Here is a 26,716-nt window from a genome sequence, read left to right on the forward strand (position 1 = left end):
CATTGCTAGCGATGTAAGATAATTCTTCCACCAGAACACCAAGTGAAATTCAGTACAGTATAAACTATGAAACATGGAACATTCTCAAGGATTGACCACATACTGGGGCATAAAACTAACCTCAACAAATTTAAGAGTATAGAAATTTTTTCAAGTATCTTCTCTGACCACAATGACATGAAACTAGAATTCAACCACAGGAAAAGAGAAAAAACTGAATACATGGAGAGTAAACAACATGCTACTAAAAAACCAATGGGTCAATTAGGAAATAAACAAAATTTAAAAATACCTTGAGACAAACGATAACAAAGACACAACTATTCAAAATCCATGGGATGCCACAAAAGCAATGCTTAGAGGGAAATTCATAGTGATACAGGCCTTCCTCAAAAAAGAAGAAAAATCTCAAATTGACAACCCACCACGTAAATGAATTAAAAAAAGAACAAACAAACCCTAAAGTCAGCAGAAGGAAGGAAGGAAATAAAGATCAAAGAGGAAATCAATAAAATAGAAATTCAAATGAAAAACAAGAGAAAAAATCAATAAAAACAAGAGCTGGTTCTTTGAAAAGGTAAACAAAACTGACAAACCTCCGGCCAGATTCACGGAGAAGAGGAAAGAAAAAAACCCAAATAAACAAAATGAAAAATGGAGAAATCTCAAGGGATACTGCAGAAATACAAAAAACTGTAAGACAATACTATGAATAATTATATGCCAACAAATTTGACAACCTAGAAGAAATAGACAACTTTCTAGAGACTTAACAGCCCGCCAAAACTGAATCAAGAAGAAATAGACCAACTGAACAGACCAATCACTTGAAATGAAATTGAATATGTAATAAAAATACTCCCTACAAACAAAAGTCCTGGACCAGGTGGCTTCACAGGTGAATTCTACCAAACATACAAAAAGGAACTTATACCATTCTTCTTAAACTCTTACAAAAGATTAAAGAAGAAGGAACACTCCCGAAGACATTCTGTGAAGCCACCATCACCCTAATATCAAAACCAAAGATACTACCAAGAAAGAAAATTAATAGACCAGTATCTTTGATGAATATAGACACAAAGATTCTCAACAAAATTTTAGGCAACTGAATCCAACAACATATAAAAAAGATGATATACCATGACCAAGTATGATTCATCCCACGTTCACAAGGATGGTTCAACATACCCAAATCAATCAACGTCATACACCACATTAAAAAAAGAAAAGTCAAAAACCACATGGTCATCTCAATAGATGCAGAAAAAAGCATTTGACAGAGTCCAACATCCATTCATGATAAAAAACACGAAGGAACGTGAGTATAGAGGGAACATACGTTAACATAAAGCCGTTTATGACAAATCCACTGCCAATATAATACTCAGTGGAGAAAAGCTGAAAGCCTTCCCACTAAAATCTGGAACAAGACAAGGATGCCCACTCTGACCGCTTTTATTCAACATAGTATCGGAAGTCCTAGCCACAGCACTCAGACAAACGAAAGAAAAGGTATCCAAATTGGAAGAGAAGAGGTAAAATTGTCACTGTATGCAGATGATACTATATATAGAACTATAAGGACTGTATATAACCTAAGGACGCCACACCAAAACTACTCAAACTGATCAATAAATTCAGGATACGAGATTGACATTCAGAAATCGGTTATATTTCTGTATGCTAGCAATGAAATAGTAGAAAAGGAATATTGTACAAAAACAATACCTTTTAAAATCACATCCCAAAAAATTAAATACCTAGGAATAAACCTGACCAAGGAGATGAAAGACTTGTATGCTGAGAACTGTAAAACATTAATCAAGGAAATTAAAGAGGATTCAAAGAAATGGAAAGATATTCCATGTTCCTGGGTTGGAACAATTCATTTCATAAAAATGGCCATACTACACCAAAGCAATCTACAGATTCAATGCAATCCCTATCAAATTACCCATGACACATTTTTCACAGAACTAGAACAAACAATCCAAAAATTTATATGGAACATAAAAGACCCAGAATTGCCAAAGCAATCCTGAGGAACAAAAACCAAGCAGGAGGCATAATTTCCAGACTTCAGGCAATATTACAAAGCCACAGTAATGGTACTGGTACCAAAACAAACATACAAACCAATGGAACAGAATAGAAAACCCAAAAATAAACCCAGACACCTAATGGTCAATTAACCTTCAACAAAGGAGGCAGAATATAAAATGGGAAAAAGTCTTTTCAGCAAGTGGTGCTGGGAAAACTGGAGAGCTGCATGTAAATCAGTGAAACGAACACACCCTCACACCATGCATAAAAATAAACTCTGAATGGCTTAAAGACTTAAAGATAAGACAGGACACCATAAAACTCCTAGAAGAGAACCTAGGCAAAACATTCTCAGACATCAGCCTTGCAAATGTTTTCTTAGGTTAGTCTCCCAAGGCAACAGAAATAAACGCAGAAATAAACCCATGGGACCTGATCAAACTTAAAAGCTTTTGCACAGCAAAGGAAGTTATAAAAAAACAAAAAGACAACCTACGGAATGGGAGAAAATAGTTTCAAATGATGCAACTGACAAGGGCTTAATCTCTAAAATATACAATTTATACAACTAAACAGCAAAAAAAAAAAAAAAAACCCCAACAACCCAATTGAAAAATGGGCGAAAGACCTGAATAGACATTTCTCCAAAGAAGATATACAAGTGGCCAACAAGCACATGAAAAAATGCTCAACATCACTGATTATTAGAGAAACGCAAATCAAAACTGCTATGAGGTACCACTTCACACCAGTCAGAATGGCCATCATTGATAAGTCCACAAGTAAATGCTGGAAAGGGTGTGGAGAAAAGGGAGCCCTCCTACACTGTTAGTGTGAATGTAAATTGGTACAACCAATACGGAAAACAGAATAGAGGTACCTCAGAAAACTAAATATAAAACTACCATGTGATCCTGGGGTTCCCGTCGTGGCACAGTGGTTAACGAATCTGACTAGGAACCATGAGGTTGCGGGTTTGGTCCCTGCCCTTGCTCAGTGGGTTAACGATCCGGCGTTGCCGTGAGCTGTGGTGTAGGTTGCAGACGCGGCTCGGATCCTGCGTTGCTGTGGCTCTGGCGTAGGCCAGCAGCTACAGCTCCGATTGGACCCCTAGCCTGGGAACCTCCATATGCCATGGGAGCGGCCCAAGAAATGGCAAAAAGACAAACAAAAAAATAAATAAAAAATAAAACTACCATATGATCCTATAATCCCACTCCTGGGTATCAATCCAGACAAAACTACAATTCAAAAAAATACATGCACCCATATGTTCACAGCAGCACTATTCACAATAGCCAAGATGTGGAACAACCTAAATGTCCGTTGACAGATGAATGGATTAAGAAGATGTAGTACGTACACACAATGAAATACTAATCAGCCATTAGAAAAGAACAAAACAATGCCATTTGCAGCAACATGTATGGAGCTAGAGACTCCCATACTAAGTGAAGTTAGAAAGAAAGACAAATGCCATAGGATATCACTTATGTCTGGAATCTAATATATGGCACAGATGAACCTTTCCATGGAAAAGAAACTCATGGACATGGAGAACAGACTTGTGGTTGCCAAGGGGGAGGGGGAGGAGGCATTCGTAATGGATAAGCAGTAAGATCCTGCTGTACCCCACAGGGAGCTGTATCTAGTCACTTGTGATGGAGCATGATGGAGGAAAGTGTGAGGAAAAGAATGTGTATATGTACGTATGTGACTGGGTCACTTTGCCGTACAGTAGAAATTGATAGAACACTGTAAACCAACTATAATTGAAAAGATAAAAATCATAAAAAAAAAGTGCTCATTGTGGTGAATTTCAGGAACGTTTTTAGCAGTTGGGCAGCCCCCATGGGTGGAAGGGCTGCGGGGCAGGGGTGATTACTTAGAAGAAAGATCGCGGCCCCTCCCTTCTGTTGATCCGGGAATGGTGGTATTTACCTGAGTGGTGGGGCTCACCGCAGTTGTGCACTACTGGAGCAGAGAACCGTTTAGCCAGGGACATCTTGGTGTGATTTTGAGGTGGGGGTTGGGATAAACCTGATATACAGGAAGTGAAAGAGAGAACCTGCAAAGGAGAACTTGAACACTGTAAGTAAATTTTGGTTTTATCTTTTAGTGCAGGTGACTTCTGATTGCAACTCTAGAACTAGCATTACAGTTGTGACTCTCATTTCCTAGTGCTTAACTGTTGTAGGAGTGTATGTATTTCAATTTTTAAAAAATATGTGGGCTGGTTTTCTTTAATTGACAGATTGGATTCTGTGCCCCTTATGTGTCATTGTGGTATAAACACCACCAAATTATTTTACCACCATCTAATATGCAGAATTGAATGTGAATGTGGCCAAAGTCAGTGGATTTGACATCTGTTAGCAACATTCTTAGTGAATTACAGCCCACTTCTCAATATAAAATCACAGAAATGTTTAAGGTGTTATGTCTTCTCAGAACAAGCATGAGGGTTGTCTGTTCTTCTGTAGTTTGGAGAGAGTTCTAAATCATGTCTGTCCCTGTCTTCCAGCAGACAGCTCAGGATACACAGTCCAAGGATGAACGCTCACCGTAGCACTGAGAGCGACAGGTCATTGCGGCAGGAGGCCAGCTGCCTCATGGATGAAGCCTCAGCTGTGGCCCCGGAAAAAGAAGCAAATATCCTGGCTTCTTCTGGTCTTCAGACTCTTGCTTATCCTCTAGGTCCCAGGAATGATGGTACGGTGATTAGATCTTGACTTAATTTGGAGGGATTTCCAACACCTGAGCACCTGTTCTACCCAGAAGGCATAAATGTTCTTAATCTAAATAAAATATCCATTTAATTGGCTTAGCTTACATATCAAAGTTATGTAAAGTTTTGACTAACAAAAAATCTCCACTGGAGTTGAGTCTTGGCTCAACAGAAACGAATCTGACTAGTATCCATGAGGACGTAAGTTCAATCCCTGGCCTCGCTCAGTGAGTTAAGGATCCGGCATTGCCATGAGCTGTTGTGTAGGTCACAGATGCGGCATGGATCTGGTGTTGCTGTGGCCATGGTGTAGCCTGGTGGCTACAGCTCCAGTTAGACCCCTAGCCTGGGAACTCCGTGTGCTGCGAGTGCAGCCCTAAAGTACACACACAGGTACACACACACACAATAATAATAATAATAATAATAATAATCTCCATTGATCTAATCAGTTTGGTACATCTGACTTGGTAATAATGATGTAAGAAAAATGGTCTCAGGTTTAGAGTTAGAAGACTCATTCACATTCTAGCTCTGCTCCTTACCAGCTATAACCATGGATGAGATCCTTAATCTTTCTGAGCCCTGCTTTCTTAATCTAGACAACAAGCGTATTAATATTCTTCTTAGCTCACACGGCTAGAAGATTATTGAGTTAATGGATGTGAAGCCTCTTGATAAATTGTTAGGTTCTTTAAAACTTTTGGTGAAAACTAACAACAACATTAATAGCAGTTACCGTTCATTGAGCACACACTGAGCTAGAAACTTGACTTACATTTTTTAGATCAGGGGTGGCAAACTATGGTCAAATTTGAACCACTGCCTGTTTTTGTAAATAACAATTTGAAACACAGCCATCATGCCCATTTGGGGTTTTTGTTGTTGTTGTTGATACTGTTTTGCTTTTTAGGGCCACAGCCACAGAATATGGAAATTCCCAGCCTAGGGGTCAAAATTGGAGCTGTAGCTGCCAGCCTATGCCACAGCCACAGCAACACCAGATTAAGGCAACAACACTGCATGCAGCTCAAGGCAACACCGGATCCTTAACCCACTGAGCAGGGCCAGGGATCGAACCCATGTCCTCATGGATACTAGTCAAGGTCATTACTGAACTCCCTCCATTTGTTTGCATACTGTCTGTGGCTGCTGTCTGTTATAGTGGCAGACACTATGACCCACGAAGCCCCAAACAGTTACTTTTTAGCCCTTCACAGAAAGTTTGCCCATCCCTCCTTAGCTTAATCCTCCTTTTATAGATGAAGAAACTGATGTTTCAAAAGCTTAGGCAACTCGGAGTTCCCCCTGTGGCACAACAGGATCAATGGCATCTCTGTAGCACCAAGAGATAGGTTCAGTGACCAGCCCGGCACAGAGGGTTAAAGGACCTATGCAGCTGCAGCGTAGGTCTCAGCTGTGGTTCGGATATGATCCCTGGCCCTGAAACTCCATATGTTGCAGGGTGGCCAAAAAAGGAGATTAAAAAAAACCAAAAAACTTAGGAAACTTGCTCAGGCTCACACTGCTGGGTTTAAACCCTGGTCCCCTACCTCCTATCTTTCTGGCCAGGCTTTGTTGTTACTTATTATATATACATTAATTGACAAAAAAGCAGAGTGTGATTGCCATCCTGAGTGCCCATTAAGGAGAATTTATGCAATGAGTCTCTTTCCTGCTCATGCATTTAAGTAAGGTGGGTCCTGAGGCATCCTTCAGGAATCAACCCAATATAATTGCTTCATTGCTAGGGCAAAAATCTATGTTCTAAAGAACTGAATTAAAAATTAGGTACCTACTCTCATTGTTTTTTTTTTGTTTGTTTGTTTTTTGACCACTCTGTGGCATATGGAGCTCCCCAGCCAGGGATCAGATCCAAGCCGCAGTGGCAACCTATGCCATAGCTGTGGCAAGCTTATAGCAATTAACACTTTAATCACCAAGACAGGTTTTCAACACTTGAAATGCCATTCTTAAAAATGAAAGCAGGGGAGTTCCTGCTGTGGCATAACGGGATCAGCAGCCTCTTGGGATCCCTAGGACGCAGGTTTGATCCCTGCTCTAGCACAGTGGGTTAAGGATCTGGAGTGGCTATGGCTGTGGTGTGGGCCGATGGCTATGGCTCCAATTCTAACCTTAGCCTGGGATCTTCCCTATGCTGCGGGTGAGGAAAAAAAAACCTCATTTCATTTCCCAGAGGTCACAGGCAGTGATCCTGTTCAGGAATTATTGTTTACAGATTTAAAATACATGAGAGGTGGGAGTGAGACATTCAGTTGTATCTATAACATTTTATTTCTTTCAAAGATTGAAGGGAAAATTTTTAACTAAGCTAGCCAAATCCAGGTGATGTATGCATATTGTATTAACTCCGCACTCTGATATATTTGAAATTTTTCATTTAAAAAAAACCACATTGTTTTACATTAAAATATATTAGGAGAACTCCTTATTTAAAAGAATCCTCTGGTCCTTTTGAAAATACTTTCCCCTGTTTTCTGTGTACATCTGGATTTCATGTATTTAGGTTTTTTTTTCTTTTCTTTTCTTTTTAGAGCTGCTCCTGCAGCATATGGAGGTTCCCAGGCTAGGGGTCCAATTGGAGCTACAGCTGCCAGCCTACACTACAGCTCATGACAACACCAGATCCTTTTTTTTTTTTTTTTGTCTTTTTGTCTTTTTGCCATTTCTTGGGCCGCTCCCGCGGCATATGGAGGTTCCCAGGCTAGGGGTCGAATTGGAGCTGTAGCCACTGGCCTACGCCAGTGCCATAGCAACTCAGGATCCGAGCCGAGTCTGTGACCTACACTACAGCTCATGGAAATGCTGGATCGTTAACCCACTGAGCAAGGCCAGGGATCGAACCTGCAACCTTATGGTTCCTAGTCGGATTCGTTAACCACTGTGCCACGATGAGGACTCAGATCCTTAACCCACTGAGCAAGGCCAGGGATCGAACCTGCAACCTCATGGTTCCTAGTTGGATTTGTTTCTGCTGAGACACGATGGAAACTCCTCATATATTTAGTTTCAAGCCTGTTGTACATGATGTGGTATTATACAATTTTTTTCTTTTCTTTTTTTTTTTTTTGTCTCATTAGGGCCACACCCTCGGTATATGGAAGTTCCCAGGCTAGGGGTCGAATCGAGCTGTAGCTGCCAGGCTGTGCTGGAGCCACAGCAATGCCAGATCCGAGCCAAGTCTTTGACCTACACCACAGCTCATGGCAACACAGGATCCCCAACCCACTGAGCGAGGCCAGGGATTGAACCCGCAACCTTGTGGTTCCTAGTCAGATTCACTTCCGCTGCACTATGAGGGGAACTCCTGTATTATACATTTTTAAGCCTCTGACATACTTTATTTCAGTTAATAAAGTCAGACCAGTCCTATGAGGTGGATGGAGTGAACATTATTTTCATCTTACAGATGATGGATCAAGTTTGGAAAAATCAAATAAATCGCTTAAAGAAAATGGCTCTTTGGTGATATTAGGACAAAAACTGAGATTCCATGAATAAATCCTAAACCAAGGCCATTTGCACTGGAACTTTTCTGTTGGGAGCAAGACCTGCCTATTCAAAAAAATGGTGTTGGTAATGTTAGGATTCTCCTATGCATGATGAACAATGCATTTTTTCAGTGAATTTCTAGGAAAAGTGACAGTTGAAGAAGATCACTATCCTTTCTGGAAAATAAAATTTAGAAACATTTTTTAAGAATGTGAAAAACGAATCGTTTTGGCAGAGTTATCAACTTCCTTAAATAAAACACAGGAAATATGAGTTATTTAAAGATAGAAGTGAAAACAGAAATAAAAAAGGGATGCCTCTATAAAACAGGACTTGGGGAGGTTAAGAAGTATGGCAGAGGATTGCTTGTTTTCCACAGAAATTCTTCTCTAATATTTTTTTGTTATTGTTTATTTTTCTTTTTTCTTCTTTTTAGGGCTACTCCCGCAACATATGGAAATTCCTGGGCTAGGGGTTTAATCCGAGATGCCAGCCTATACCACAGTCATAGCAACCTAGGATCCCAGCTGCATCTAGGACCTACACCATAGCTCGCAGAAACACTGGATCCTTTAACCCACTGAGTGAGGCCGGGGATCAAACGCAAATCCTCTTGGATACTAATTGAGTTCTTAACCCACTGAGCCACAACAGGAACTCCCTCTAATGTTTAATTTTTTTTTTTAACCATGTGTGTAGTTTACTTTAAAATTGTTTCAATCATTTTATTTCAAAGTGTGGGCATTCCCCCCTCCCCTAAAACACACACACATGAAAAAGCTCGGGGGTCCAATATGAAGTTTTAGTTTGTTTTTTCTTTACATACTCCAGGTGAGAGCTTTTGCCTGTGGACACAAAGTTTGGGATTGTTTTGTTTTGTTTTGTTGTTCTTGTTCTTTGAAGAGGACAATGTTTATTTTCCCTCCAAGGCTTTTTGCTGTGGAGTTATTTTGGTTTGTTTGTATGATCTTTCAGACCTTTCACTTGACTATGCCTCTCAGCCAGCAAATCTTCAGTTCCCTCACATGATGCCGCTTCCTGAAGACATCAAAGGCTCTTGCTTCCAAAGTGGGAATAAACGGAACCACGATCCCTTCATTGCTCCAGAGCGATTTGGAAATAGCACTGTGGGCTTTGGCAGTAACATTCATTCCCAGGCGCCAGAGAAAGTGACACTGCTTGTAGATGGCACACGTTTTGTTGTGAATCCACAAATTTTCACTGCTCATCCGGATACCATGTTGGGAAGGTAATTGATGATAATTTCCTTCCAAATTCACTCTGTTCTCTATGAATAGAAATACCTGCTGTTTGCCTGGCATTTGATGAGAGAATAAAAACATTGCATTGCTTATTTTTCTACCTTCATACTTCTGAGACAGAGGGAAAACCGATGAAAGCCTTAGCTGTGTTGCTGACTTTGGGGTAGGGAGCTGTAGAACGTAATCTATTGGATCTCTTTCCCAGTTCCTCTATAAACTTGCTCAAAAACGGAAGCCAGTACTTAATTTCTTTTATCCATGATTCATGTAACCTCAGCAAAGTAAGGTTTCCTGTGTTCCACAGGCCAAAGATCCTGGGATAAGGTGATATCTAAGTTGTATCTTTTTTTTTTTCTTTGTTTTGGTCTTTCAATAAAAAAAATACAGAAGTTCCACATTACACAAGATCAAAGCCATCTACTGAAAAGCCTTTTGCCTTCCGTCTATTGCCAATTATGCTTGGCAGTGATGTTATGGTGTCAGTTTCTAATGCCTCCATCGCTATTCAGGTTTTCTGAAACTGGATCTTTGTATCTGGCTATTTTGTTTTGACGACTGCTGTCTCTGTTCATGTTCCATTCTCTGTGCTGCTTCATTCGGATTGTAGTCTTACCCGCCTCTCATCGTCTCCTGCCTTCAACTTCTTAGGGTTAGAGTTGAGGCAACAAGAAGAGCCTGTGGGGAGGAGCACCGTCCGGGAAACACTCCTGGAGTCTGGGCGGGGAGTTAGGAGACCTCTTTCTGGCCAACTGCAGATGTCAGCATGGCAAAGTGGGTCGGGAGAAGACTAGAGTGATTAGTGTGTGTACACACTAACATTTGACTTTTGAAGATTTTCATCTAGTACTTAGAAGTGGATTTTTTTTTTTTTTTTTTTTTTTTTTTTGTCTTTTTGCCATTTCTTGGGCTGCTCCCGTGGCATATGGAGGTTCCAGGCTAGGGGTCCAATCAGAGCTGTAGCCACCGGCCTTCGCCACAGCCACAGCAACTCAGGATCCGAACTGTGTTTGCAGCCTACACCACAGCTCACGGCAACGCCGGATCCTTAACCCACTGAGCAAGGCCAGGGATCGAACCTGCAACCTCATGGTTCCTAGTCAGATTCGTTGACCACTGAGCCACAACGGGGACCCCTAGAAGTGGATCTTATTGAAAGATCTAACCTCACTCAGGATGTTGAACTAATTTGAACTGAATTAGAAATCAGGATGGTCCCCACTCACTTGCTGAATTTTAAGCTAAGTGGAATTGAGTTATTCAGGTATATGTATACTTAAACGTATGCATATCAATTCATGATGAACCATTTTTAACCAGAGCCATACCTATGTATTTCTCAATCATCTGAATTAAGATTAAGCTAGAACATTAAGACATTTTCTTTGCATTTTTTTTTTTTTAGTGCCACACCCACAGCATATGGAGGTTCCCAGGCTAAGGATCGAAATGGAGGTACAGCTGCCGGACTACACCACAGCCATAGCAGCATGGGATCCGACCATGTCTGTGACCTACACCACAGCTCACAGCAACGCCGGATCCTTAACCTACTGAGCGAGGCCAGGGATCGAACCTGCATCCTTGTGGATACTAGTCAGGTTTGTTGCTGCTTAGCCATGACGGGAGCACCAAGACATTTTCTTAATTGGTCCTATATTTTATCAGGCTTGACGTCCTGACTTCAGTCTTGTTTGTTATCACGGGCACCATACCCCCCCAACCAGACTTCCCCTAAAAAGCATTCCTCAGTGTGGGCTGTCTGAAGTAGGTTGCTTCTGAAAGTAGCGCTTGGGAAAAGAAAGGCGAGCATCTTCTGGGAAGCAGATTCCTTTATCTAGGCGGTTCATCAACTAAGTCAGCCAAGGTCATGAATTCTGAGAGTTTCTTAGGTTTTTTTCTGTCCTCTGGCCACATAAGGTGTTTTGAAGCCTAGCCAATGAGCTTACAAATGAGGATCACTAATGGCAAGGGGGACAAGTTGAGACGTTGAGAATGGATTAAATGCAAGTCTAGATGAAGAACCGAGCTCAGATCCCACTGATAGATTGGGGAATTTTATTTATGGCATATTCACTGCTGTGATTCATGGCTGTCTCAGCTAACTTCAACCAGAACATTCCAAAAAAATGTCAGCATTCTTTAAAGACTACCTTTATTAGAATGGATTTCTTGTGTATGGTGTAGTGACTTGGAAAGCAGCCAGTTCAGGGTGGAGGATTAACAGTTTTGAAGACGTGAACAGCGAGGCTTCCAGACAGGTTAAGGAAGGAAATGCAGTGCGTCCCCTTTGGGCTGCCTGGATGCCAGCTGCCTGCCCTGTCCTTTGTGCTGGCTTCTCATCCCACAACTTCTGCACAGAAGTGCAATAGGAGTAGAGGTCTTGGGGCCAGTTTTGCTGGAGGGGATCGAAGAGGATCTGAGGGAGGAAGGATGGGAAGAGATGAATATAAAAACAGGACTCTTTTCATGCCCTCATGACCTCTGAATTCATGCCCAGAGCAGCCCTGTCTCTTTGAATTAGTCAAACTACTGATCACCCTAATACCTAACTTCCTTTTCCACCTGACCCGGAATTCCCATCATTCGTTACTCCTTGGATTGAAAGAGGGCATTTTTTTCAGAGCTCTGCCTTTAAAATGCAGCAGGAAAAGGAAAGCGTTAATATCTGCACCTGTTGCGATAGATCATCCATCAGCTTAGAGCCTGAGAAGCAAGACTCAGAAATACCGAGGCTGGCATGCGGATGGGCACATGTTGATGAATACTGAAAGCAATTGCTGCTGCCTTTTCCTGTCCAAAGGAAGTTTCCTAAGGCTGAGTGTGTCTTATAGGGAGCGAGCCCCAGGGCCCTGTTTTTAACTTACACTGAGAGAGCAGAATGGAGCCTTCTTAGAATGAGGTGAAGCCCAGGGAAGTCTCTTCTGTGAAGAAGCCTACTGGAGAAGGTGACTTTGTTGCCTTGGTGTCTTTCAGGATGTTTGGACCAGGAAGAGAGTACAACTTCACACGGCCCAATGAGAAGGGTGAATATGAGATTGCGGAAGGAATCAGTGCAACTGTATTTCGAACGGTGCTGGTATGTGGTGGTCCTCTCCTTAACATCCTCTTCCCCAGGGGCGGGCATGGTCGGAAGCCTTGAGAATTCCATCAGACTGTTGTAACTTAGGGAGTTTTCATGTCTAATGACTGCCTTTATTTTCTGTTCTTTTAATTAAGTCCTCCTTGCTTATGTGAGCTCGATCAGGTATCAGGTTGTGGTTAAACATATCAGGATGGCCAGGTGTCACTTTGCCATCTGATAAGCCACCAACTTGGTGATGGTTCTAGTAACCCACCATTTTAATAGGACCAGGAATGAGAGGGGGTTAGAGGGAAGTTTTATTTGTTCTTTGCCTACATTTCTCTTCCTAATCCATTTACAGGACTACTACAAAACTGGTATCATCAATTGTCCTGATGGAATCTCAATCCCAGACCTTAGAGACACGTGCGATTATCTCTGCATTAACTTTGACTTCAACACTATCCGATGTCAGGATCTGAGTAAGTACAGGCGAGGCCGTCAGCTGCATCTGAGAGGCTGAACTTTGAGTTTGCTTGGAATTGACGTTTTTTATTACTAAACAGAAAGCATTTCAAGTGTGAATTGAACATCATCTGTAGATGCAAACTGTTCTGTGTTGAATGGGTATACAGCATGGTCCTACTGTATAGCACAGGGAGCTATATTGAATATCCTGTGATAGACCATAATGAAAAAGAATATGAAAAAGAATGTATATATGTGTGTGTAACTGAATCACTTTGCTGTTCAGTAGAAATTAACACATTGTTAATCAACTATACTTCAATAAAATCAATTTAGAAAATTCCCTGCAGAGGCAGAGACATGGTCCTTTCCATTCCCTCTCTTGCTCCAGAGGGAAGTGGAGTCAGCAAGACAACACGCAGTGGCTTCCAAATGTAGCTCGGCCCCGCGAGTCACCAAGCTAATTGCTTCCCCTCTTGGAACCTTGGTGCCTCACCTCTAACAAATAAGGATACGGATCCTCAGATAAGAAGGCTCACTAATAACAGTCACACACCATAAATTGGTTGGGTTCTTCCTACAGTTTGCCATTATTATTAACTTAGTGTTTAAGTACTTTGTAGATGTGAACTTGCAGACTTTTCACAATTAAACCTTGGAAGATGGATGATCATCTCATTTAACAAATGAGAAGATGGAGAAATTAGCTTGTTCAAAGCTCTAAACATTAAAGTTGAGATTACAACTGCTACAACTCCATGTTTTGTTACCCAGACTTCCTAAAATTATTTTAAAATTTATCTTTTGGGGTTCATGATACATTTCCTGGCATATTCCTTGAAGTTCTCTGGGCGTGTGGTTTCCATACTGGGTCTAGTAGACACTTTAGAGCAAGTCCCCTGGTGTCACCGAACTTGAGATGATCCCTCTTGTGTGGCACTCTGACTCTGTGCAGTCGCAGTCCAGAGCGTCTTCAGAAGAGCTGTAAAGAGTCTTCCCCAAATGATGGTTCCGTCTCTTGTAGGTTTAATGTTTCCGTTCTGACACTGCAGGTCAAAACCGCCTCGGTGGGAACGCTCAGGGTTTGTTAAACAGGAGGAGATTGAAGAGTAGTAGACGTGAAACTTACCGAACAAAATTGGCTTCATTATCACCTTGGAGCAGGAAACACTCATGGATGAGAGGAGCTGTTAGCTCCTGGTCTTCTCACTGCAGTAGTACCTGCATTTGAGTGGAGGGCCTGTTCACCCCCTTTTGTCTCCCAGGTGCTTTGCTGCATGAACTGTCTAACGATGGTGCTCACAAGCAGTTTGACCACTACCTCGAAGAGCTGATCCTGCCCATCATGGTGGGCTGTGCCAAGAAAGGGGAGCGGGAGTGCCACATCGTCGTGCTGACGGATGAGGATTCTGTGGACTGGGATGAAGACCACCCCCCACCCATGGGGGAGGAATATTCCCAAAGTAGGAGCCCCCTGCGTGGTGTAGATGATTTCAGTAAGAAACGTGCTGCCCCAAGTAGCAGCCGGATCCCAGAACTGGTGTGACTGTTGAGCCAGTGATGAGTGCTCCCCTGGCCGCTCAGTTCATCGGAGTGACGCAGATCTGTCATGCTGGGGAGTGTAGTGAACGTCGTCATGCTTCTCACTGCTCCCCCCGGTGTCCGGCTCTGTGTCGCTGCTGAAGCAGGACATTCATGGTGGTGTCATTCTTTTCTCTGTTTTTCGGGGTTTTTGTCTTTTGTCTTTTTTAGGGCCGCACCCGCGGTATATGGAAGTTCCCAGGCTAAGGGTCAAATCGGAGCGACAGCAGCCGGCCTACAGGACAGCCACAGCAACGCGGGATCTGAGCTGCGTCCTTGACCTACACCACAGCTCAAGGCACCACTGGATCCCTAAGCCACTGAGTGAGGCCAGGAATCGAACCCACGTCATGGATGCTAGTCTGGTTCTTTAACCACTGAGCCACGAGGAGAACTCCTCTTTCATTTCTGTTTTTTTTTTTGTCTTTTTTTTGCTATTTCTTGGGCCGCTCCCGTGGCATATGGAGGTTCCCAGGCTAGGGGTCTAATCAGAGCCGTGTAGCCACCAGCCTACGCCAGAGCCACAGCAACGCAGGATCTGAGCCGAGTCTGCAACCTACACCACAGCTCACGGCAACGCCAGATTGTTAACCCACTGAGCAAGGGCAGGGACCGAACCTGCAACCTAGTCAGATTCATTAACCACTGCGCCACGACGGGAACTCCGCTCTTTCATTTTTAAATCCTTTTGAGTTGGTGTTAATTCAGATCTCAGAAAACAGAAAAAGATAGACATTGAAAAAGTCTTATTCTCACCTCTGCCTCATCCACTCTTTTTTTCCCCTCAGTTTTTTATATCCTTCCAGATTTGTTCAGTGTACATACATGAGCAATTATGTACACTTTTTCCAAACAATACCATATCATACAGACTGTTCTGTATCATGTCTTACATTAAAAGCTTCCAGTCTTTATGGCTGTTTTGCATGACTGTGCTATAATTGATTTAACCAGCCCTGTTAATGATCATTTAAGCTGTAAATTATAAATAATGCTTCATGAATATCTTTTTAAACATCTTTTCACACATGTGTATGATTATAGAATAATATTCCTAGAAATGGAATTTCTGTCAAAAGCTTTGCACTTTTATAATTTCGATAAGATTTGCCAAATTATCTTCCATAAAGGTTGAGTCAGTTTATACGCAACCTGTCATACATTGTTTTTTATTTCCCATGTCCTCACCAAGACTAAGTTTTACTGAATTTTTTTTTTTTTTTTTTAAGGGCCGCACCCACAGCATATGGAAGTTCCCAGGCTAGGAGTCAACAAATCAGAGCTGCAGCTGCTAGCCAATAGCACAGCCACAGCAAAGCCAGATCCAAGCCAAGTCTGCAACCTACACCACAGCTAACAGCAATGATGGATACTTAACTCACTGAGCAAGGCCAGGGATTGAACCCTAGTCCTCATGAATACTAGTCAGGTTCATTGCTGCTGAGCCATGACCAAAACTCCTGAACTTTTATCTTTGCCAGTAATAGGTGAAAAATAGCATCTCATTTGAGTTTTAAGTTGCATTTCTCATTTCATTAATTAGACTGAACATCTTTTTAAGAGCAGTTTTCTTTTTCTGTTAACTGTAATCATGCCTTTTGCTCATTACAAAATTGAATTGTCCTTTACTTAGTGGTTGGTTTAGAAAGGCTGTTTGTGACCACTCTCTCAACAAAATTAGCTATTTGCAATATGAGTTGCAAATATTTTCCCAGTTGATTGTCTTTTTAGCTTTGTTAATGGTGGTTTTGGATAAGCAGAGATTTTTGTTTTGTTTTGCTGTACCTGCAACATGAGAAGTACCCAGAGCCACAGCACTAATACTGGATCCTTAATCCGCTGAGCCACCAGGGGACCCCAAGATGTTGTATTTTTATGTAGTCAAGTATACAGTGACTTTTATGACTTGTAGGTTTTATGTTATACCTAGAAAACCCTTCATTGAGAGTATAAAAAAATTTTAATGGTTTCTTTCTTATGCTTGATTTATTATTTAATCTGTGATTCATCTGGATTATTTGGCACCAGGGCTCAGGTGTCTGATCTCTTAGCTCATTTCCTTCCCCTTACAGATGTCTTCATTCCACGACTAACCACAGATTTTTTTTTTTTTTTTTCAGTTCTTTATAGCTCTAAGCTGTACAGGTTTTTCAAATATATTGAGAATCGGGATGTTGCTAAAACAGTGTTAAAGGAACGGGGCCTGAAAAACATTCGCATTGGAATTGAAGGTAAAGAATATCCCAGTTCATATTCAGCTTGCATGGCTCATGGAGTAGGTTGGATCTATGGCCACGCTTATGTACTTAGCCTTCCATGTGCCTTCATGTTGTTTCCATAGACACATATGGAAACTACATGAAGATTCCTATTTTTGTTTTTATTTGCCCGTACGTTTCATTTTATTTCCTGTTGAAAATACTTTAAAGCTGCAACAGGAGTAACTTCGTTTACTGCCTCAGGATAAAAAGCAGTGAGGGCTAAGGACCCTGGTGGGTAAATGCAGCAGGGCTCATGGGCTCACCCAGTGGGAAGTTCATGTGCCAACAACCTTGGGGAGGCATTTTCTGGGATCTGGAAGTTCATAACTTGGAGACTTAAAATCTGTTTGTTCCACTACCTACCTCTGAGGAGTGTCTGAATGTATTGACAGAACTGCTTTTTTTTTTTTTTTTTGTCTTTTTAGGGCCGCACCCATGGCAGATAGAGGCTCCCAGGCCAGGGGTCCAATTGGAGCTGTAGCTGCCAGCCTACACCACAGCCACAGCGACACAGGATCCGAGCTGCATCTGCGACCTACACCACAGCTCACGGCAACACTGGATCCTTAACCCACTGAGCGAGGCCGGGGATCAAACCGCTGTCCTCATGGATGCTAGTCGGGTTCACTAACCACTAAGCCACAACGGGAACTCCCTGGAACTGCTTTAAATGATCTTGAGCATGGTTCCAAACCTGTGGTCTCCATGCAAGGGTCTCAGAGACTGATTTCTGGGAGAGTACTGTTCTGTCTCCCCGCCATGGGTCTTTGCTCTTGTGTTTTGCTACTCTAGAACATTCTTTCCAGTACCATTCTTCCCTCTTCTTTCTAGTTCTAGCCAGTGAAACTACTCTGAATAAGATTTCCCCCATTTCCATGTCACAGCCTTTCAGCTATTTTAGGCAGTGTCCCTGCTTTTTTTCCCCTAGGCTTAAAACATTTCATATTTTCTTACCGGCCTCTCACAGAGGATGCCTTCTGAGCAACAGATATAGAGGACGAGAGTAGCCATGCGCTAGTAGCTCTGTTCTGTAGTACTGAAGCCAGTAAAATAAAGACCTCTGAAATTGGCAAGAGGCTTCTCTCCCTCTTCCATTAGAAGGGTGGAATTTTTATTGTTTCCCTTTTAGGGAAAAGACCTGCTAACCTGGGCAGGAAGGAGGAGCATGTGGGTGCTTGGGGCCAGGAGGACATGCTCAGAGGCTGGCCGCCTCCTGGGTCGTTTTCATGTATGGTCTTGGGACTTGGGAGGAAACGATGTGCTCACAGAAGCCACAGTGAGCGAGTGGCTGCTGTCATGAGAATGGCCTTTTTTCCTTGTTTCAGGTTATCCTACCTGTAAAGAAAAAATTAAGAGGAGACCTGGCGGCCGGTCTGAAGTCATCTATAATTATGTACAGCGCCCCTTTATCCAGATGTCATGGGAAAAGGAAGAAGGAAAAAGTCGCCATGTGGATTTCCAGTGTGTTCGGAGCAAATCCCTCACGAATCTGGTAGCTGCTGGAGAAGATGTCTTGGAGGACCAAGAGATACTAATGCATCACCCGCCCCAAGTAGATGAACTTGACCGGCTGAACGCCCCACTTTCTCAGATGGTTTCTAACGACTTTCAGGATTAGAGTCAGCTGTGCGTCCAGCCTGTTGCCAGGCTTCTCTTGGCTGGGATGCCCCCAGCCAGTCTTTCCCATGGTTTGTCTCACACTGAGTAGGAGACAAGCTTCTCCCCCATCCTGTCCTTTCCTTCCATAATTAATGTGTGTTCTTTTCAGTTAGTCTGTGCCTCCGGCAGGGGATGGAAAAGCACTCACTGGTAATTAAGCTACCAGCTTTGCAGCAGCCCTGGTAACTTGAACATTTTGGGTCTGGTGCTGTTCACTGAGTCTTTGCATAACTGCAAAAGCAGGAAAGGAAGTCAAGACTTCCGTTGCCTCATATTCAGTCCTCATCCTTTTCACTGTTACTGCTTTTTTTTTATTTCATACCAGGGCAAATTACTTAGCAGCAAAGGGACCAAACTTAAAAGGAGACAATCTCTATTTTGTATAAGCACGCACTAATGGATGCCCATTAGAGGTTAATGAAGATACCATTCCTGGTGGCCTCTGTGTGGAGGTTGTGTCTGGAAAGAACTTGGCTCTCATTCAAAATGTCCAAAAGGGAGTTCCCGTTGTGGCTCAATGGTAAGGAACCTGACTAGTATCCATGAGGATGCGGGTTCAATCCCTGGCTCTTCTCAGTGGGTTAAGGATCTGGTGTTGCCGTGAGCTGTGGTGTAGGTCGTAGTTTCAGCTTGGTTCCTATGTTGCTGTGGCTGCAGCTCCAATTCAACCCCTAGCCTGGGAACCTCCGTATGGAGTGGGCATGGCCCTAAAAAGACCAAAAAAAAAAAAAAAAAAGGCCAAAAGGAAATGCTTAAGAACTTAAAGGTTTTATTTTTCATTATTTCAATGAACAATCCAAACTGCATAGATTCTCTTGATGGGCAAGATAATTCATAATGATGTTTATGAAGCTGTCTTGGCCTGAAGGTTATTGAGCCTAAACAAACCACTCATTTAGAATGAAATTCTAACTCAAGAAGTATCTCTCTAGATCAGGCCACATTGATTTTCCTGGCTCACCCTAGGGCAGCACATTGCTGTGGGTGTGGCTTAAAAGTCTTTCAAGACCCAGAGCAGATTTCTCATAAGTGTGGTTTCTCAGCAAAAAGACTAAAAGGAGTTTGGGGGGGAACATCGCTTTTCCAAGCTTTGTCCCAGTGCAGGAGTTTTCATTTTGTATTCTTTAAATCTTTGAGGAGCCCATCTGCTGGGCTGGGTGAGAAAACCATGCTGATATCATCCCCAAAAGAATGAGCTGCGGGAAGGTTAGGCCAGGTGATGCTGACTGATTTGTCAGCTGGGTAGGCAGTGCAGTGTGTATGTGCAGCCCCGATCACACTCCCCACCCCTCCTGGTACCGAACCCCCTTCCCTGATGTCCCTGTCACTATCAACAGCGGAGCTAAACTGAGTCCAGAGCCAAAGGGATCCTGAGATTTTCTATCATTTTATGGCAGAGGTTGGCCTTCTAGTCACTACCCTGAATATTTATGAAGTTTCCTTCAAGTGCTTTAAGATAAAAACAGGACTGGTTTTCTCAAATTCCTTTTCCATAAGCTAGTCTAGGGCCTGCCCCAGTTAGTCTCCAAAGGCAAAGTCAGATGGATGTTGAAAGCCACTCTTCAGGCTTGAAGAGGGTTCCTGAGACGCTTCTCTGTGCATGGCACCACCAGGAGATCAGGGCTAAATTAGTGGTAAAGTGGTAAAGGGTTAAACTGAGCCATCCCTACCTACAGAGATAGTCATCGGCGTCCAGTTGTAAGGCTGAGGGTCAGGGTTGAAGTTTAAAGTCAGCGTCATGTTGTAGCCAGAGTGTAGTTTTGAGGTCAGATGTGTCTTTGACCTTACTGGTACTACATTCATACCCACTGGCCAGCCCAGAGAATTGTTTAATGGTGCTTGCTTTCCACTTTTCAGTTGACTTTATGCCATCATAAGGGAAATTCGAGTTAACTTTTGTGTAGTCTATGGTCAGTATGTATAATTTATTTTACAGCTTATGTACATTTAAGGGTAAACAGGCCTCAGCTCACACTCTAAAACTAGTCTTTGTGTAGGTGAATAGCTGGGTATGAAAGAGTGATATGTACTTAACACTTTGTTCTCTGTAAATGATTAATTTCCTCAGGCTGGTCTTTTCTCCCCCAAATTGGGTTAATATGCTTTCAGCTCCAACCCTTGGGGTTTGGGTGAGCTGGCAGTCTGGAGGTAAATGCGCTGGGATGGCTGGGTGGTGATGACAGGGAAAAGCCGGGCTTACATGTTCCTTCTCGGGAGAGGAGGTTTCCTCCCTACGAACCCTCCCAGCCTGGAGCGCAGCATCGCTGTAACTGTTCCCAGGGCCAGGACATTCCGCAGTGGCAGGACCTTGCCGTTTTTACAGGGTCAAGAGCTAGGCTGCAGTCACTCCTTTCAGAGTCAGTTGCTGGGCGAGAGGTGTTTCTAATTTTAAAAGGTGGAACTCAGGTTTGGTGTTTGTTTTTTTTTTTAAGTGCCTAAATAAGTAAGCCAGGCTGTTTATACAGAAACATTTTCATAAGAAAATGGTTTTATCTAGATTGTCTTACTCAGTTATCTATCATTAAGTCAAGATAAACCTGAATTTGAAGTTTAGGATCTGAGTGTGTGTGTCTACGTCTTATCACATAGTGCTGATTAGGAAAGATTTGCCATAAAGGAATTAGGAGAGGGCAGGGGGACAGTGTCAGAATGTGTCCGGTGAGCTTACTTAATGGTTTCTTCAAAGTGGAGGAAAAGTATTAAAAGAATGATAGTAAAAAAAAGTTAAGGAAGCTGGAAAGTAGCTAGATTGACTGCATGACATGTGATAGCCAATATTATTTTGAGCTAAATTCCAAGAGAAAAGTGTGATACTGAATGTATACAGGTCTCTGAAAAAATACTGTGGACTAAGCCCAGGGAAGATGGACAGTGTTCCAGCACGTCCTTCTGTAAGTAAAACAAAGCACAGCTTTAAATTGTCCAAGTGTGACAGACAGCCTTGTCGAGTAACAGTCAATAGAAAGTTAAGAATCAAGGAGTCTTAGTGATTTATTCAATGCCACTTCTTGCCATCATTTTAAAATTGTTCAACTGGGCACAGTTCAGAAAGCAAACCCAACACCTCTGTGGAGAGAGCCCCCCTCGTGCTCCGGGTGGGATCACCTCTGCAGGAGAGCTTTCCATTCTCTCTTAAAGGCAGAGTGCTTGTAGGTTTTGCCTCTTTACTTTGTATTTACTTTTAAAGTTGCACTTGTTCACCTACCAGTGTTTACAAAATCCTATATTTGGGATGCCTTTTCTATAATAAAATGTTTTTATTTGTGTCCCTGTCGTTTTTCAGCAGAAAATAAAATCAGGGAGTTCACGTTGTGGATCAGCGAGTTAAGAACCATAACATAGTGTTCATGAGGATGCAGGTTCCATCCCTGGCTTCACTCAGTGGGTTAAGGATCCAGCGTTGCTGCGGCTGTACCTGTAGCATAGGCTGGCAGCTGCAGCCCCGATTCAACCCCTGGCTCGGGAACTTCGCATGCCACAGGTGTGGCCATAAAAAGGAAAAAAAAAAAAAAGGAATAAAACTGGAAGATGTTAAAAGGGACTGAAAAAAGTAGCCCCCAGCCTGCCTGTAAGAGTCTTTTTCTTTGCCACAGCAGCCATGAGGCTTGCCTGGAGCCTGTGTGCTCTTCCCACCCTGCTATTATAACACAAGATCCAGGGCCCTAATGGTCTGCCTTCTTGAGTTTCCAGTTAACTTGTGTTCAAGCCCCCCGAACCCTCGAATTCATCTAGGTAGGTCCCCACAAAGCCAAATGTAAGTTTGAAAGGTAAGAGAATTCACAAACTCCTATGTTCTAGTTTTGGTTTAAAGCAAGTGAGGAAGCCTGCCAGGAATGAATGGCGTGTAAGCAGGTAGGGCAGGGGCCAGGTGGCTCCCCGGGAAGCACTGCTCTAGGGCACCGCACTCATCCTTCAGTCTCTGATTTGGCCCCTCTTCTCATCAGGTGCCTCAGCTTACCTGCCCTGGGAGCTCACTGGTGATACTGACAACTCATGGTGCAAGAGCAAGCCTGGGCCTCCCTGGGAGGCCTGCCTCTCAGCACACAAGTCAAGAACATGCTTTGACCCCTAGCCTGGGAACCTCTATATGCCACAGGTGCAGCCCTAAAGTGAAAAAAATGCTCTGTAAGATTCAAATGGCAGAGGAGTAAGACGTGGCATTAACCTTCTCCCACAAACACATTAAAAAAAAAAAAAAAATCTACATGCAGAACGATGTGCCCAGAATATACTGAATGCTGGCAGAAGACCTTACACCTCCAAAAAGGGTAAGAAACCCCATAACTGGGTAGAACAGGAACAAAAGAAATCAGGATGGGACTAGCACTGGCAAGGGAGCAGTGAAAGAAGAAAAGAACCCACACCCTGGGAAGCCACCCAGTGGGCTGAGACAGATCTCAAAGCCTCAGAAAATCACAGCCACTGGACTGAGGAGGGCAAGACAGAGGGAGAATCTCACAGACCATCAGTACCCCCTCGGAGGATACCACCAGAGGCTGGGTGCTGAGACGCCGGGAGAGAGGACCAGGGTTGGCTGTGCGGAAACAGCCTGAGGGGTTGGCGAGCAGAGCACTGCAGCTGAGAGAACCTGGGAGGAGGCCTGGGCCTGCAGGAGAAACAAGGCACCACTGCTGAGGAGGCCAAGACGAGGCTGGGCAGACTGCCAAAGGATTATCTTTCTCTGCACATGTGTGGACACTTGGCAGGGCTGTGGCTGGTGAGGTCCCTCTTGAATGGTCTACAGACAGCAGAGGCAAACTCCCTCAGACTCCAGAAGTGGGTGTGACCTGCCACCACCAGGGGTCCATAAATAGGCACCACCTATGGCCCTAGTCACCTCAGAGGAGGGCACTCTGAACAATACTGCTCTCACTCCCCTGGGAACACACGCCCTGCTGTGCCACTGCCAAATGCTCCAGGTGCTACCTACCCTGTGCCTGACGGTAACCGTTACTTCACAGGGCCCCGCAACTACAAGCTGCCTGCGCCACCTTCCTGTGGGTCCTTGCCACTGTCAAGGGCCCAGCAACCAGGACCTGGCTACTAGCCCTGCCCATTGCCTCCATCTCCCTGGAAGCACGTGCAGCCCCCTAAAAATAAACAGCAAGCCCTCGCAAAATACCCAGGGGCACTGGCACACGTAAATAGCCCTCCAAGACTACAGTAGTTGGTTTCCCTAAACTTACAGAAAAATACAACCAAAATGAAGAAGCTCAGGAACCATTCCCAGTTAAAAGAACTGGAGAATTCACCTGAAGGAGCAAACAATGAGGCCTCTACAGTATAACAGACTCTGAGTTCAAAAAGGAGATTAACTTAGAAAGGAATTAGAAAAATATGAGAAACCAAGGAAAATTAGAAAATTCATTTGCACAGATGCAAGGTGAGTTAAAGGCACTGAGGAGCAGAATGAATAATGCAGAAGAATGAGTTAGTGACTTGGAAGATAGAATAATGGAAATCACCCAGTCAGGACAGCAGATGGAAAACCAAATGAAAAAAACATGAAAGCAATATAAGAGATCTATAGGATTATATGAGTGGGCTAATCTATGCAAAATAGGAATTCCAAAAGGAGAAGAAAAAGAAATGGGAATTGAAAATATATAGGAAATGGCTGAACACTTTCCAAATCTACAGGAAACAGCTATCAAGATACAGGAAGCACAGAGGGCCCCAAGCAAGTTGAACCCAAACAGTACCACACCAAGACATTGTAATAAAAATGGCAAAAGTTAAAGAGAGGATTCTAAAGTTAGCAAGAGAAAAAGAATTATAGCGGAACCCCCATAAGGCTATCTGCTGATTTCTCTACAGAAACACTACAGGCCAAAAGAGAGTGGCAAGATGTATTCGAAGTTCTTTTTTTTTTTTTTTTTTTTTTTGTCTTTTTGCTATTTCTTGGGCTGCCCTTGCGGCATGTGGAGGTTTCCCAGGCTAGGGGTCGAATTGGAGCCATAGCCACCGGCCTATGCCAGAGCCACAGCAACGCAGGATCCGAGCCGCGTCTGCAACCTACACCACAGCTCACGGCAACACCAGATCGTTAACCCACTGAGCAAGGGCAAGGACGGAACCTGCAACCTCATGGTTCCTAGTCGGATTCGTTAACCACTGCGCCACGACGGGAACTCCGTATTCGAAGTTCTAAAAGGGAAAGTTTTTCAGCCTAGAATACTCTACCCAGCAAAAATATCATTTAAAATAGAGAAATGAATTTCTCCAGCAAACAAAAACTAAAAGAGTACAGCAATACTAAAAGAAAAACTGAAAGGGCTCCTCTAAATAAAAAAGAAATAGGATGGGAGAAATAACAATTGGAAAGTAATCAGTTAAATAAGCCATACACACATCTAAAAGAATTAAAAAAAAAAAGCCTACTGTAAAAGTGATGATAAACACAAGGAACAGCAAAAAGAATAAACATGAAGATGTTAAAAAAGTACATCAAAATCATAAAATGTGGGAAAGGAAAGTAAGAAAATCTAGACTTTTTTTAAGAACATGTTTGAGCCTATATGATTATCAGGCTAAAGCAAGCAGCTATAGGAAGGGATTAACATACTTGAAAACAAAGCAACTACAAACCAAACCAAATAATGCATTCACAAAAACTAAAAAGAAGAGACACAAGCATAAAATAAAAGGGAATCATCCAACAACAAAAAAGAAAGGAACAAAGGAGAAACATAGAATCAACTGGAAAACAAGATTTAAAATGGCAATAAATACATATTTATCAATAATTACCTTAAATGTCAATGGACTGAATGCTCCAATTGAAAGACACAATGTGGCAGACTGGATAAAAAAACAAAAGCCAGAGTTCCCATCGTGGCTCAGTGGTTAACGAATCCGACTTGGAACCATGAGGTTGCAGGTTGGATCCCTGGCCTTGCTCAGTGGGTTAAGGATCTGGTGTTGCCATGAGCTGTGGTGTAGGTTGCAAACGCGGCTCAGATCCCGTGTTGCTGTGGCTCTGGCGTAGGTCAGCGGCTACAGCTCCAATTCGACCCCTAGCCTGGGAAACTCCATATGCCGCAGGAGCGGCCCTAGAAAAGGCAAAAAGACAAAAAAAAAAAAAAAAAGCCTAAAATACGAGTTCCTGTCGTGGCACAGAAGAAACGAACCTGATTTAAGAACCATGAGGTTGTGGATTTGATCCCTGGCCTTGCTCAGTGGGTTGAGGATCCAGCATTGCTGTGGCTCTGGTGTAGGTTGGCAGCAACAGCTCCAATTAGACCCCTAATTGGAGGTGTGCTGTGAGTGTGGCTCTAAAAAAAAAGACTAAAATATGCTGCATACAAGAGACTCACTTTAGGGCAAAGGACATATAAATTGAAAGGGAGGAGATGGACAAAGATATTTCATGCAAATGAAAAAGACAGGAAAGCAAGAGTTGCAATATTCATATGAGACAGAATAAAAGACTTTAAAACAAAGGCCATAAGCAAAAACAAAGAAGGACACTACTTAATGATAAAAGGATCAATTAAAGAAGAGGATATTACATTCATCAATATATATGTCCCCAATATAGGAGCAAACAGATACTTAAAACAAATACTAACAGACATAAAAGGAGAAAATCATGGGAATACAATAATAGTAGGAGACTTTAACACCCCCTCTTACATCAAAGGACAGATCCCATAGTCAAAAAATCAATAAGGCAACAGAGATCCTAAATGACACAATAGAAAAGTTAGACTTAACTGACGTTTTTAGGACATTATATCCAAAAAAAAAAAAAAAAATCAGAATATACATGCTTTTCAAGTGCACATGGAACATTCTGAAAGACTAACCACATACTGGGGCACAAAACTAACCTCAACAAATGTTAAGAATAAAGAAATTATTTCAAGTATCTTCTCTGACCACAATGGCATCAAACTAGAAATCAACCACAGGAAAAGAAATGAGAAAAAACTGAATGGAGACTAAACAACAAGCTACTAAAAAACCAATGGGTCAATGAGGAAATCAAAAGGGATATAAATAAGAAATGAAAAAGGAGAAATCAATCTCAAGGGATACTGCAGAAATTAAAAAAAAAGAACACTATGAACAATTATATGCCAACAAATCTGACAACTGAGAAGAAACAGACAACTTTCTAGAGACATTCAGCCCA

At 42.7% G+C, this 26,716-nt stretch overlaps 2 protein-coding genes across 4 annotated transcripts in view; one reads left to right on the forward strand and one right to left on the reverse strand.

Annotated features, from left to right (window-relative positions):
- KCTD20 (potassium channel tetramerization domain containing 20) overlaps positions 1-21,845 on the forward strand; it is a 48,926-nt gene extending 27,081 nt beyond the window's left edge. Inside the window, exons 2-8 of one of the 2 annotated variants that reach the window (XM_005665921.4) lie at positions 4,571-4,758; positions 9,263-9,536; positions 12,523-12,625; positions 12,972-13,092; positions 14,344-14,541; positions 16,780-16,890; positions 18,246-21,845. In XM_005665921.4, coding sequence (XP_005665978.1) covers positions 4,599-4,758; positions 9,263-9,536; positions 12,523-12,625; positions 12,972-13,092; positions 14,344-14,541; positions 16,780-16,890; positions 18,246-18,538 — 1,260 coding nt within the window. In that variant the 5' untranslated portion in view covers positions 4,571-4,598 and the 3' untranslated portion in view covers positions 18,539-21,845. The remainder of the gene's footprint in view (positions 1-4,570; positions 4,759-9,262; positions 9,537-12,522; positions 12,626-12,971; positions 13,093-14,343; positions 14,542-16,779; positions 16,891-18,245) is intronic. The other variant, XM_001929543.6, reaches the window with a different exon arrangement.
- STK38 (serine/threonine kinase 38) overlaps positions 1-26,716 on the reverse strand; it is a 103,977-nt gene that overhangs the window by 22,482 nt on the left and 54,779 nt on the right. Inside the window, exon 10 of one of the 2 annotated variants that reach the window (XM_084967950.1) lies at positions 11,685-11,965. The exons of the other annotated variant lie outside the window; for it this stretch is intronic. Coding sequence (XP_084824076.1) covers positions 11,705-11,965 — 261 coding nt within the window. The 3' untranslated portion in view covers positions 11,685-11,704. Of the gene's footprint in view, positions 1-11,684; positions 11,966-26,716 lie in introns of those variants that run through there. 2 annotated transcript variants of the gene reach the window in all.

This window comes from Sus scrofa, chromosome 7 (assembly GCF_054392235.1).
Source record: "Sus scrofa isolate SSC_HxYL_T2T_F1_AM1 chromosome 7, Sscrofa_HxYL_maternal_Yorkshire_Landrace_v2.0, whole genome shotgun sequence".
Classification (NCBI taxonomy): domain Eukaryota; kingdom Metazoa; phylum Chordata; class Mammalia; order Artiodactyla; family Suidae; genus Sus; species Sus scrofa.